Source organism: Mchenga conophoros, linkage group LG23, assembly GCF_057382185.1.
Source record: "Mchenga conophoros isolate Kocher_MC1m ecotype Shallow Benthic linkage group LG23, M_conophoros_male_GT1.1, whole genome shotgun sequence".
NCBI lineage: Eukaryota > Metazoa > Chordata > Actinopteri > Cichliformes > Cichlidae > Mchenga > Mchenga conophoros.
The window spans coordinates 52,872,519-52,886,799 of record NC_140547.1 but is presented as its reverse complement, the minus strand read 5'-3'; the positions used below and the strand labels follow the sequence as shown (position 1 = coordinate 52,886,799).

The window sequence follows — 14,281 nt, the reverse complement described above, 5'->3', positions numbered from 1 at the left end:
TGGGACCAGAGCCTCACAGATGTTTTGTAAAATATTCTTTCTTATTTGGGGGTAAATAAAGCCCACACTGCCTGCAGCTCGGCCCCTCACAGAGACTAGAACAAACATATTCCCACTGCTTCTGAAGCTGACTAATTATTATTTTGTATCCTGGTGGTAAGATCCACTTTCAGACACAAATGAAGCTAAAACAAGAAGCTGTTGCTTTTAGAAGTATCTGTCTGCCCAGGACGTCTGCAGCTCCGGCAGCATTTAACTGCTAATTATTGAGAAGGAGACCGACTTCTGCCTCGTCACACTCTACCTCAGTCAGTCCCACTCCTTTCATTTGCTTATGAAACACGAAGAAGGCAGGAGTAGAAAACACAGACAGCAGTAATCCACAGCGCTGACTCAACGAGTCAGTAATGAACCTCTCTGAGCATGTCAGGCAAAGCAACAGGTCATATTTGGCCTCATATCCGACATTCACTGCCTTAATCTTCTCGTGTATGTAGGAAGCCTTCATGCGTCATTACTGTTTGGATGTGCTGAGCAGTCGCAGGTAACTACAACTACGTTATAAGCATGACAGACAGCAGACAGGATCATGTGTGAGGCTTTCAGGTGAATCCTACAAAATCACGCCTGACAACGACGGTGTCTGTTTGTCCTCCGTTAGGCTTCACGATGAACAACAATCACCAACACGTTTTCTTGGTTTTTACTTTGTCATTTAAAACTTTAGCCTCAGCAAATAAGCTGAGGACATGCTCATAATTTGCTCGACAGTGATGCTCATTTCCTGTGTTTATGCGGTGGAGCTGGTGTGTGAGTGAGGCTGAAATCAGAGAAGCCGGGCTTGGCGGTTTTCTAATGATGGAGCCTGCTGTCTGACAGCGACCACGCCTAGATTTCTGTCAGCTTGTGTACACAGTAAACATGTGGTGTAGTAGTCAGAAGGGTGGAATCAAGGTGAAGCGAGTCTTTCTGACTCGAGCCCACACTGGTCCCGTTTCTGTGATATGCATGAAAGCACCATAAGACGTGAGGCACCTGCTACATGTCAAACCTACACATGTGAACTCGTTTCCATGATCAGACTAAGAGGTTCGGGTCAGGGTTCAGATGAAGCACGTAAAGCAGGATTCAGGAGGACCTGATGTCATGATAGCACGCTGCACAAATACCAGCTTCAAGCCCAACGACATTTCCACCTCCTCCTTTGTTTGGACTCTTGTGTTCGTTGCTGCTTTCTGTTAATCTGAGGGGATGTGGACGTGTCGGCTTTCTTTTAGATTGTTCTGACTTCTTCCTGCTTAGCTCTCAGCTGTCATAAAGACGTTCGCTGTGCTCACTCTTAAACAGCCAGCAACACGTCGCACCAAAGTCTCGACCGCAGTCATACTGAGACGAACCAGGTAACGTTTGTTTGGCTTCCGCCACCACTCAAGTCCACACATGAATGAATAGGCCTGCACGGGACGTGACTGGGTGTGTCTCTCGTGCACCTTGTGGTGCCCGGCTTACTGTGCCCAGTGTGAACATCACATGTGCCTTCAGCTCATGATCACCCAAAATCACCAAAGGCTTTTACAGTGGTGCAAAAAGGTGTAACCGGAGTAAACACAAAAAGCAGTTTAAATGATGATTTATTGATAAAGGGAGAAAAGCTCAGCAAATGATGAATGAACTGTTGGAAGGCTGATATCAGCAGATATTGACACTTGAGAGCCATAATTCACAAATGGGGAAAACTTGGAACAGTGGTGAACCTTCCCAGGATTGGCCGGCCTACCAAAATGACTCCAAGAGCACATCAATCACTCACCCAGGAGGTCAAGAAAAAGCCCAGAACAGCATCTAAAGAAGTGCAGGTTCACATGTAAAGGTCAGAGGTCATGATTGAACAATAAGAAAGAGACTGGGCAAAAATAACCTCAAGGAGAAACCACTGCTGACCAAAGGGCTTTTCTCACATTCTAGATGATCCCCAAAACAAGAATATTCTGTGAGGTGACGACACAGAGGCTCATCAGCCTGACTCAGCCCCCACCTCCCTCCCCCACTGGCACCAGAGCCCCACAGGCTGCGTTCTCAGCCCCTACTTTACACCCTGAACACACATGACTGTACACCAACCCATGCAACCAACATCATCGCCAAGCCCATAGCTCCACCGTGGTCGGGCTCATCTGTGATGGAGATGAAACAGAGCAGAGGTGGAGAACTTGTCCCACTGGACCTGAAGTTGAACGTTCTTAAAACAAGAGACCTCATGACGGACTTCAGGAGGCACAGACAGCTCCACTCCCCTCTTTTTATAAGTGGAAAAGGCTGGAATCTGTCTCCACCTTCAGGTTTCTGGGCACCCAGATCTCCATCAATCTCACCTGGACCCACAACACCGTCCTGGGAAAGAGGGCACAGCAGTTACTGCACTTCCTCTGTGTCCTGAGGAAGAACAACCTTTACCGGCAGCAGCTGCTGGCTTTCTACCGCTCCTCAGTGGAGAGCGGCTCTCCTTCTGCCCGGGTGTTTGGTATGCAGGCGCCACTGCTGAGAACAGGAAGGCTGCACAGAGGGTAATTTGCCATCCCTGGAGGCCATCGCCAGATCCTCCATTCTCAGAAAAACCAGGACCATCCGAGCTGACCCCTTGATCCGCTGCCCTCTGGTTGCCCTCTCAGATCAGTTAGGTCCCACACCTCCAGACTCACTGACAGCTTCTTCCCCTGGACCATTCGGACTGCCAACAAACACTCCACAACCCCACCCACCTCACCAGTGTGAGCCACGGTCTGAGTAACCCTCATCACACAGACTCTGTACCCAGGCCAAGTCCTTTTGCACATGCAAGCTTTTAGTAGCTTTTCCCTTACAAATAGAACCTGGCTGGTGCAGCACATTGGTAACATCTCCTCCTGATGGCTCCCTGCACATCTGCTAAATGTTTCATACAATTATGACATACAAATCTGGGACCGAGATGTCCTCATAGCAGCATCAAAGATCTGTTGTTCTATAACGTTACAGTGTCCGTGCAGTCTGTGACTCCACATCAATCTGATAATCACTGCACAGAAAAAACGTCGAGCTTTAGACACACGAGACTGATTAAAAGCAAATATTTTTCTTCTTGTCTTGTGACAGGATGCACTGAAGCAACTCTTTCACTAGCTAGCATCATGCACTGTCACCAAGTGCACACTAATTGTTGGTGTTTCTCTGTATTATTGTAGAGTCTTTTATAAATACACAAGGTAATGACTGATAATTAAAATTGAAGTCCTACTTTTTAGGACTGGCTCATATTGTTTATACATATTTGTCAGCGAGCATCACCAGTTCCTGCCAGGTTACAGCTGATTGAGCAGATTTTAAAAACAAATCTAATATAAGGAGGAGTCCAGCAAGACTGTGGCTTTATCATCTCTTAAGGAAAATAGGCTAAATGATGAAAGAGTTAGATAGCAACGACTTCTTTCTCCACTCCTCTTAAGATAAATATCACGCTCAGCATTGGCAGGCATTCAGATTTCTTTGCTCCAGTGGACTCAGACCAAAGCTCTCCTCTTCCCATATTTCCTTGATCCATTGATCGTGGCTTTTTATTAGTTTGTATTATTGTTTCAGAGGTGGTTGAACTCTGAACTCTGATTACTTTGGGTTTTCTACATCAAAGTTTAGGCTTAAAGCCAGAGTTTGTTAAAGCCCTGATCATCTCTGTACGCGGTGGTTAGCATTGATTAACCATGAGGAGGTTTTGTTGTCCAAAGCAGGCTTACCTCCCCATCAGCCCTCCATAAACATCAGTGTGTGGGCAGGGTGATAGTGTCGGGACATGGAGAAAGAGTAAGGGACCTGACTTTGAGCAAGAGGTCAGGCAGGTCTTTCCATCATGATAGTGTCACAGAGCCGGACAGTGTTGGTGGCTCAGTATGACTCATCTTGTCCTTGAGGTGATATTTAAAGGTCAAAACCAGCATGTGCACAATCCTGACCAATCATACCTACACACAAATGTTTATATTCAAACAAATGCACATAGCTGAAGAAAGCCAGAGGGCAGCACACTGCTGAGTGATTTCACACACACACAACATAAATGTGCAGAAGGCTGGTGAGCTGATGGTTTCAGGTTCCAACGGACTCGTGTTTTTATTGTTTCCTAACTGAATTCACATCCATGCTGTATTATTCTAAAAGGTCTGAAATGAATGCTTCATACTTTGATCTTAGGTAGAACATCAGCTTACTATGACCCTGGCTCTGAAACGCCCTTGAAGGCAGCCTCAGAGGAGGGACACGGGCTCTAGAAGGCAGGATATGGTATGTACTAAGTTACTAGAGCCTATTATCCCCGAGGTGTGTGTGAGAAGGGGTTCACTGCACACAGCAGCACAGGACACCCACCAAGTTAAAGTGGGAACAGGTCTGAGAGCGAGGCCCACAAGCTTCCCCTGAATGCGCTCTGTTTCACTGGTGAAGGGGATGAAATGACTGTATTGTTTGCACCATAATGACTGTTTAGAGGAGCCGGCGTGTTTGAGAATTGCAGGTTGCTGCACTGTAATCTCGCATTAAGGATGTGACTTGTTCCCATGCAGTGACTTCATGTGAACACGGTGAAATCCTCAGAACATCGCTGAAGTGTTGAGTGTGTGTGTGTGTGTGTGTGTGTGTGTGTGTGTGTGTGTGTGTGTGAGGGAGGGGCTAAGCAGGCTATGGTTTTTGTAGAGTATGTACAGAACTATATGTCCACTTTTTTTAACTTTGAGCCCACTTGCGCCGCTTTCTGTCGGTCTGTCTCACGTCAGAGTTACGCACGCTTGGTGTGCGGCCTTTAATTGGTCAGCGCTGCTCCTCCCTCCTCCTAGGTGAACTGCTGGAGTTTCGGGCGGAGTCAGGGGCGAACGCTTATATTGGGGAGCCTGAGGGAGGACTGCGCTGGGTGCCTCTCGGACAGGCTGGGAATTGGTTACAGCACGCGGAGTGTTCTTCCCCGGGACGACTAAAGGAACTATAGCAACATGCCCTCCGATAAGAAGGACGATGGCGGATGGAAGAAGTTCCTGTGGAATTCGGAGACAGGGGAGCTGCTCGGCCGTACTGGGGGCAGCTGGTGTGAGTATTGGGCAGACTGGGCAAACGCGCGTTCACGGCCGTCTGTGTTTCCAAGCACCTGTTTGAGCCGACTTTCTCTGGGTGTCTGTAACTAACACACGACACACAACTCCCGAGCTGCCGCTGAGCTCGTTCAGTGAAGCAGGCTCGTGATGTTTGTGCTCGTGCTGTCCGTGCAGGGAGCGCGTGCGCGCTGCAGTGCGAAGAGCCGGTGCTGCGCGCGCTGATTGGAGCTTAGAGTCGTCCGCGCTGGCTGATTGTTGTCGGGTAAAACGGTCAAGGTGTCTTTCGGCAGGTGCGAAGCGGGCAGGCAAAGGGTTAAAACTGCATCAGAGTCCAAGGTGAGCCAAGGTGAAGGAGCCAGGCTCAGGTGTCGCTGTAGTCCGAGGAACAATGCGGTCATTAAGTTGCTCGACCTTTCTTCTCCCGTTTCTCGGCAGTGCGCATGTCCTTGCCCCTCGTGTGAATGTCACCGCTTCATCTCTGTGGACTCCCGGTTCAGTCCGGCGTGTGCTCGGTTTGGACCCGAGCTGAGCGGGGACTACGGTTCGCCCTTCTCAGGTCATCGCAAAGTGCAGATGCGTTTCAGTGTGTCATGCGCAGTGCTGCGATAGCGGTACACGTGAGCGTGCACGTGAGCGTGCACGCTTTAATTAAGGAGTTCAAATCGCTAGAATCAGAGTTTTCCTGTGTGTGTGTGTGTGTGTGGTAACTGAAGTGTGTGTCCTACAGATGTCCTGGCACTGTGAGGGCCGTAGTGCCCGGGGGATGCTGGAGTTTAAGGTGCCCTTGCCGGTAACGACTTCCGGTAAAATGTCACATAACTGGTTCAGGTGACCTTGTGACACCGTGAGGACAGGCGCGTGCACCTACACCCTGCAAGCAGCGAGGTGAATCGTGGCTGTGGGGTTTGGATGACTTTGAGCTGCTGGGAATAAACTTCACAGTAGCATAACCGGATTCATTCGGGGTTTGAGTTGCAGTGTGCTGATGAGAAGGCTGAAGTCCTGTGAGGACCGGCTTTACAGGATCGTGTTTCTGTGTTACTGATACAGGGATGTAGTTGGGAGTCTTTTGTGAGCCTCATTCCGAGTTCACTCAAACTCCTTAAAAGTGTGTTTTCCACTGTTTCTATAGAAGTGTTGGCATGTCAGGTTTAAAGCACTCATGGCTGGGAAGTGTTTCCCCCTCAGAGTGACGCATGGCTCTGCAGTCATTTTGTCTGCTCTGTGCACACACAGCAGCTCCAGCCACTCATTAATCTAAATGAATCTGGAGACTCTATTATCAGCCGGCTTACTGCAGCTCCGTCAGGTCAAAGGTGCGCTTGAAGCTGAGGTTCTGCTGTCACTCGGCTTAACTGAGATTTTTAAAACGGCTAATTTTCGTGAAGTCTTGTGAAAGTCTCCTTAGGAGACGGAGACAAAGTGTCTAACGCAGTAGCTCTGCTGTTACCACGTGACAGTGAGGCGTTGGCGCGCTGTCTTACTGTGACCTTCCTCACAGCACTCGTCTGTCCTGCAGGTTTGAGGCTGTTCTTGTTGTGTTGCTTATTCATTATGTGCAGCGTCTCATTCGTTCTACCAACCGTGGAAACCAGTCGCCTGTGCTGACTCAGCTTCTGACCTTTTCCTTTTTGGCGACCTTGTTTCTGTTTCCTCATTAGCGCTGTAGTTTCATTCTGAGTCACAGCTGTACGGTCCATATGATTAGTCTGAAGATCATGTAACATATCATCTGCACCACCTCTAAAATATTGATTCCAGTCAGCAGTAACTAACACCATTTCCTCCATGTTCTCAGCAGTTTTAACTTTCTCTGTGCTGACACACTCTTTCCTTTTCCCCCCACAGTCAAAATTACGCTGTTCTATGTTATCTTCTACGGCTGCCTGGCTGGGATCTTCATTGGCACCATCCAAGCAATGCTGCTCACTCTGAGTGAATACAAGCCCACCTGGCAGGACAGAGTTGCACCCCCTGGTAAGAGATGGAAGTCTGCTGATCTTCTTCACAGGATGGCCAGTTAATCTTTATTAGGGGTCACATGATAAACTGGGACTGTTGTGGAGGCAGCAGCAATGAGCTGAACTCGCTGTCTTTATAAAGTGCTGCTGGTAAGAGGAGATGTTACAGTTTGCACAGTAAGAACGCCAACATTTTATCACGATTTAGTCAACATTCCCAAAAACCCTTTGACAAAATTCCCACTTATTATTCCAACATTTCAGGGTTTAACTTTGAATAGAGAGATTGTTATGTTGCTTGTAGTTTAATGACGTCATCTGAAGTTTTTCAGTTGTTTTCTTGATCAGCGAGCGATATCTAGGGCGTCTGAGGTGCAGACGTGAAGCACATTCACATACAGTAACCACAAAGCTGGGCATCACACATAAAAAGACTTTTCCAAACCTGAAAGTAGCCTTTAAAGCACCTGTGCTCAGTCTGGCCTGCCTGACGTTGTTGTGGAGAAGAACTCGCCGTATAATGGCCCCGCTGCCTCTGCTGTGTACACACCACGGCTCTGTTTCCATGACAGAGGGCCGGCTGTGTGTGTGAGACTGACAGACTGAAGGCTGGGGGCAGTTGGCGTCTTTGCATCCTCATCTGTCTTCAGCTAAAGTCGTGTAGCGATCGTTAATGTTACACACGAAGCACACACTGCAGTGCGGCCCTGTTTATCTTTAAAGTCACTTATCAGCTTTCATATCCAGTCATCATCGCTTTCATCCGAGTCCCAGTTCAGACTGTATTCGGCCCATCTTAGCACAATGACTGAAAGCCGAGGGAAAAGTGTATCTGTCCCTCGGATGCTGCCGTGAGATCGATGTTGCACTGATTCTGCACGTTGGCAGCAGTGTGTGTTTTCACTGTAACTCTGAATGTCTGGTAGCTTTAAAGGTGGTGCTACTGCCAGGATGCCTGTGAGCTTCTGTGACAGGACTGTCTGTATAACAAGAGTTTATTGTGTTGGTAGATCTGGTGTTGATGATGAGCAGCACTGAAAGTGCCAAACTGCAGTTCCTTCAATGGCCACCTGAGGCTGTAAAAGCAAGTCAGTGCTATAAACATGTACAGTCTGTGCACACAGTCTCATACAGCAGTGGAGGCACCAGGCAGGGCAGCTTTGGCTTCAGTGCCATTAGTCCGGTTAGACAGCTCCACCTGTTGAGCCACTCGTCTCCGCACTCACCTGATCTAAGTATTATGCAAATATGGCGTCTGCCTCCAAAATGATTGGATTTGAAAACCGTACTGGGTGACATCACAATAGTTGTTAATGTTGGCGATAACAAAGGGCTGTGATTGTGCACCTGCAGGCCTCACACACACCCCACGGTCAGATAAAGCTGAGATGGCCTTCAACCCCCGAGCCGTGGAGACCTTCCTGCCTCACACGAAGGCTCTGAGGGAGTTCCTGGACAAGTACGATGAGAGTAAACAGAAAGACCAGATGAAGTTTGAAGACTGTGGAGGTAAGCATCACTTGAACTAGTTTCTACTGGAAAATAACAGAAATGTGATTGCAAACAGGAAGTGCTGTTGTCCGACACATCTGTGCATTACCGCTCCGCTCGGCTGAGCTTGTACGTGATGGTTTGGGATAGAGCTGGGCGATATATCGAGTTTTTAAAACATATCGATATATTTTTATACGAGATATAAGATGTGACAATATCCTTTATATCGATATAGTCTATGTTACGTTATAATTATACTTGTGGAGCCGCAAGTTTGCCTCTCTTTCGTCCACTTTTGTCTCTACGTTACTCCGCCTCGCCTCTCCTTCACTGAACACAACTCCCCCTCCTCCCCCATCGCTTCACCTGCAGGAAGCGACAAGATGGAGACGGCAAATCTCCGTTAACGAGTTACTGCGCATCGCCCCATGCGTGGGGCTAGACGGCGTCAACGTGTTAGCTAGCTAACCACGCTAACGCCATGCAGCCCAGAGGGGCTGCACGGACTAAAATCCTTTCATTCTCTCAAAAGTTGACAGCGCGCCTTATGTATGAATTCTGGTTGTGCTTGATGGCCGCGCACCGATTTTATGTGGAACACGGCGCTCAGCAATCTGTCACAAATGTTTGAGTACGACTTTGGTAAGCTACGGAGCTGCACCGCTTGATGGATTGTCGGAGCATTACGGCTGAGCCTCGCGGAGTGATACGTACTGTGCTTCAACGTAATATTACCCTACTGTGTATAAGGACCATAAATGGCACCAAGAGACGTGGTTGCGAAGCGGATTACAAACTCCAGGCTGCCAGTCACACAGTACAAGTTGGGAACAGAGCAGCTGTGAAATCTGTCTTTGTTATTGTGCTCGTCTGTTAGTTTACATTTTGACTGCACAATTGTGAGCTCTTTGTTTAGCACAAAAACAACATTGTTTTCTTTTATTTATGGAGCATTATTATTTAATAAATGCTCATAATTTATTTTTGAGTAAATTTTATGTACATCTGCTCTATGTTAATAAAAGTGCTTGTGTGACATCTGGGACACAGCTTTGACTAAGAACTCTCTTTTTGTTCTTACTTTATGGCTTAAAAAAATATATATCGAGATATATATCTTATATCTCCATCCAGCTAAAAAATATCGAGATATGAATTTTGGGTCATATCGCCCAGCCCTAGTTTGGGATCCTTTCCATCACTATGATAGATGCCATGTTGGACCTGGAAGAACCCAACTTTAGGAAACGTAACCCTTTACTTGTTCCTCTAGATCAACCTGCAGACTACAAGAACAGGGGTGACTTGGACAGTGATGTGGGTGTCCGAAAGGCCTGTCGCTTCTCCAGGGCCTTGCTGGGACCCTGCTCTGGCTTGGAGGACACGGAGTTTGGTTTCAAGGAGGGCAAACCCTGTCTGATTGTGAAGCTGAACAGAATTGTCAACTACCGCCCGCGGGTAACTTTAGCCTTCTTTTGTTTACTTGGAGACCAAAGCAGTGCAATGCTTGGTAGAAAATGAAAATGTCACCTTAGTTGTTAAAGCCCAGCAGCAGTCAGCGCTCATACGGTTTGGCTAACTCGTCTTCTTTCTTTAGCCTCCTACCTCTAATGAGAGTATTCCTGAGGAGGCTCAACCCAAGGTGCAGCCCAACGTGATCCCCATTTACTGCACCAGCAAGGTACGCACAGCCCGCACGCAGCATGTAGCATGGCCTCGCTCCCGCTGTCCTCTGACAACGAATTCATGTATGCACGTTCTCTCTTCCAGAAAGAGGAGGACGCTGATAAGATCGGAGAGATTAAGTACTACGGCATCGGTGAAGGGTTCCCCCTGCAGTATTACCCCTATTACGGCAAGAAGCTGCACCCGCAGTACCTGCAGCCGCTGGTGGCGCTGCAGTTCACCAACCTGACCCGGAACACTGACCTCCGCATCGAGTGCAAAGTGTTCGGAGATAACATCGACTACAGCGAGAAGGACCGCTACCAGGGACGCTTTGAGATCAAGATCCAGGTTGAAGAATCATGACCGCCATCAGGCCCATAGCACTCCCCCGCCCCACCCCCCTGTAGTATCAGTCAGTTGTATGAGATGAGAGGGGCAAGGCTGTAGCTATTAGCTCGTGTTGGCTGAGTGAAGGGGAAACGCTGTTAGGGACTGTTGTGTAATCTGCTTTCATCACTTGCTTCTGTATTTCTGTCTTAGCCTTAGAATCAAATTTAGGGGAACGTAGCAATAGGGCCAATGATAATATTTAGTGTGCTGTAAATGATACCTCTAAACAAGCCATGGGACACTTCCACGGAGTCTGTGTGCGCGGCATAGCGAGCTGTCTGTCCCCTCTGTATCGCTGCCTGTGTGGTTTTAGCAGCTAGTTCTTTGGAGTGTACAGATCGGGTCCTTCAACCTCATCTTACTGTATGAGCAAGCTTCAGCAGTGCCAGCCATGAGCCTCAGACATGTCCTTAATAATAACATTAATAATAAAATGGTTCCTCGCTGTGATCTATGTAAGGAAAACGCTGCACTCCAGGAAACCTCTCCTCTTTATTTCTTTTACAGCTGATCGTGGGAGACCTCCTTAAATCGTTCAATTGTGTGATTGGGTTTTATTTGTTTCATGCCTTTAACTTTTGATTCTGCCTTGAATGTAGACTCGTGTCCAGTGTGTTAGACCCTGGCCTGTTATAAGGGCGACGGTGCTAACTAAAGGGTTTGTTTTTGTTTTGTTGGCAACTCTCTGAATGTTTGCAACCATGAAACATGTTGGAAGACTTTTATATTTATGCAGTTGTACATTTTATTTCTTTGCAAAATATTGTAATGTATAATGCAATACCAAAGTGATGAGTGTAAGAGAGTCTTTATCAGAAGCAATGCAGTACGCCTTTGTAGGCTGTCAGCGTCTTGCCTTGCGACCTTTAACGGTTAACTCTGAGTTTATGTTCTGGCCGTGAATGTAGGCGAGTGTGTAACGAAGAGCTGACAGGCGGCTAACTTCCACAGGCCTGATGTCCATGCATTTGTCCAAAAACACGGAGTTCACGCAGAGCTCTGTGGCTTAGATGAATGACGATGTTGGCTTTAATATTCTGTAGGATCTCATGTTGATGTAAAACATTCGACCATAAATTTACCTCCAGTCAACTTTTCATCTGTTCATTTAATCAGATAGAAACCAATAAAGTCCGACTGGACCTTCCTCTGGTGTCGTGCTCTTTTTGTCTGTTCTCGTGTCGGCGTCACATTTGCATCATGTGTTTGCCCGCCATCCCCAACGAGGGGCTCCGTCCTTCCTGCCTGGAGTCCACATCCTGCAGCTCAGTATAAAACCCTTTATACTTCGTGTCATGCTCGTAATGCAGTAGAGCGTTTACATACTACAGGGGACAGACTGATAGTTAATGATTAAACAGAGTGAAGGAGAAACACCCAGTGCATCATGGGATGCAGAGCTATTGCAGCTAGCTAAGAGAGGATCCAGGGTCGCCTGGTCCAGCTCGAGCTATAGGCTCTATAAAACAGGAAACTCTGTTATTCACTTCAACTCTGCGTCTAAGTAGACATTCGGCACTGGTGAACTGGGAGCCATCCTGTTTTCAGAGTGCATGTGTGCAGGACCTTTCATGTGCAGTCACATGACAAAAAGACTACAAAGGAAGCTTTAAGCGTGCTTGTGTACATCCAGGCTGAACTTCATGTTTAACTCCTTTTCGAGCTCTTTCAGAGCTTCCAGATGCTCACACAGCTTCATCTCACGCTTGATGGAAACAGGTCTGAAGCTGCTTTCAGTGGAACAAAGTCTTTCTCAACACTGAAAGTAGAGTGTCTGCTAACTCTGTAGTCTCTCCTGTCTGTGTGACAGAGGACAGGGCCCTCCCCCTCGTCCCGTTTGGCCTCAGTGATGAATGAACTGTTGTTGGCTGAGGGCAGGGCACCGTGACTGGACGATTTCTGTTCCTGTTCAGTTATTGAGTGTCCAGTGTTGAGTTTCTGTAATTACAGGAGGAAGCTGCTGTGTGCAGCTAACACAGGGATGTTGTTTCAGGCGCCGGGGGGCAAAGCGCCCTTTACTTGAGGCTTTTTTTGTTTTAATGTGTGTGTGTAAAATTATTCATCACCACTTCTCCTTAATGAAACGATCTGGCTTTCATGCGTCACATGATGACCGTTAACCAGCGATCGCCCGTGACGCCACAGCGCGCTGGCTTTGAGCAGGAACGAGCTCGCCAGGGGGACAAGCAGCTTTTGCACTAAAAGCATCACTAAAAGTGATCTGTTATGCATATCTGCATGAATATGGATTATTACAATATTAAAAAACCTCACTGTATTTTAAAGAAAATCTATTAAGAAACAGACTCTATTAGAGATTATTCCAAATATGATGAGATGATGTATATAAGAAAGGCTGATTATACAGCAGCAAAATGATTGTATCTACAGTGTGTGACTGGGTGTGTAAAGCGCTGTGCACTGGCCCAAAGAAAATAAAGAAATGATTTTCTCTTTATGTAGAGGATGAGATGATTTTTAACAGGACATGTTTATAACATCTGCTTCAAACTGAGGTCCTCTTGGCCCCTGGACACGTGTGTCCTGGTTTCACTGTTCATCTTTACATGTTCTCTGCCGCTTGGTTTTCCTTGTTAATCAGCTCACTTTCCTTCTGCATAAATCAACCTGCTCGCCTGTCACCGCATGCAGGTAGATACGATCTGTTTGCATCAGCACACCTGTGTGCCAAACAAAAAGAATCAATCCACAGCAACAAGCAAGGCCCACCAGCCAACACCAGTGAGCAGGTGTCTTACTACAGGAGGGGCATTGATGCATGTGTGGAAAACACCGAAGCACGTTTGGTAAATGCACCGTGCTTTTCTTCTCTATCCGAGCAGCCAAGGGTTCATACACGAGTCACACTCCAATAAAGACATCAGGAGAAACCCAGGGGTTCGTATCGTGCTCACAGTCTAAATAATAAGTAATAATGGTGGGCCTAATGCAGACCTTCCCAAAGTGTGGGGCCCGCCCCTACGGGGCCGCAGAGCCATGGCAGGGGGGGCACGGTATGAAAAGGAAAAAAACAAAGCTTGGACACGGCTAGCAGGGCGCCCACACAAACGCACAGCAGGAGATGAAGCATCGCTGAATATGTTTCCAAACCAACTTCATTCTAAGCCAAAGACTAGAAAGTATTGTGAAGCAAATCTGCCCTTTGGCTTCACCTGCACGGGTGCCGAGGTAGGTCTCCCTGCAGGGTTGGTTTTCCTTCGTCAGGAGCAGCGCTGGGCTCTTCAAATCACGGACTAACAGGATCCCACAGCTGTTTATGTTTTTGAACCCATTTTGCACAGAGAGGCATTTTTGAAAAATGTATTGACAGCATGCTTAGGCTGCTGCCCCCGCGACCGGGCCTCGGATAAAGCGGATGAAGATGGATGGATGGTATTGACAGCAATGTTGAATATTATTACACAGGAAAAAACAACTACATGTAAAATGACGCCTCTGCCTTTGTAAATGGAGGGACAGTAACTGCGTGTAAAGCTGCAGACAGGGGGGGGGGGGGCAGCAAACAGTTTGGGAACCACTGATGTATTGCTGATTATTTCTGAACACAAGAGGGCAGCAGCGCTCCGTGAGTCCGTGCCTGTGACGCACTGGTACATAATCAGGAAGATTCACACATAAAAGCATCAACACAGATTC

At 47.5% G+C, this 14,281-nt stretch overlaps 1 protein-coding gene across 1 annotated transcript; it reads left to right on the top strand.

The window, feature by feature from the left end:
* Positions 1 to 4,902: 4,902 nt before the first annotated feature.
* atp1b1b (ATPase Na+/K+ transporting subunit beta 1b) lies at positions 4,903 to 11,771 on the top strand. The gene is made up of 6 exons (XM_085264386.1): positions 4,903 to 5,106; positions 6,960 to 7,088; positions 8,426 to 8,581; positions 9,840 to 10,024; positions 10,164 to 10,247; positions 10,337 to 11,771. Exons 1-6 carry the CDS (start codon positions 5,013 to 5,015, stop codon positions 10,595 to 10,597), a joined length of 909 nt encoding a protein of 302 aa, XP_085120512.1. The 5' UTR covers positions 4,903 to 5,012; the 3' UTR covers positions 10,598 to 11,771.
* Positions 11,772 to 14,281: the final 2,510 nt, after the last annotated feature.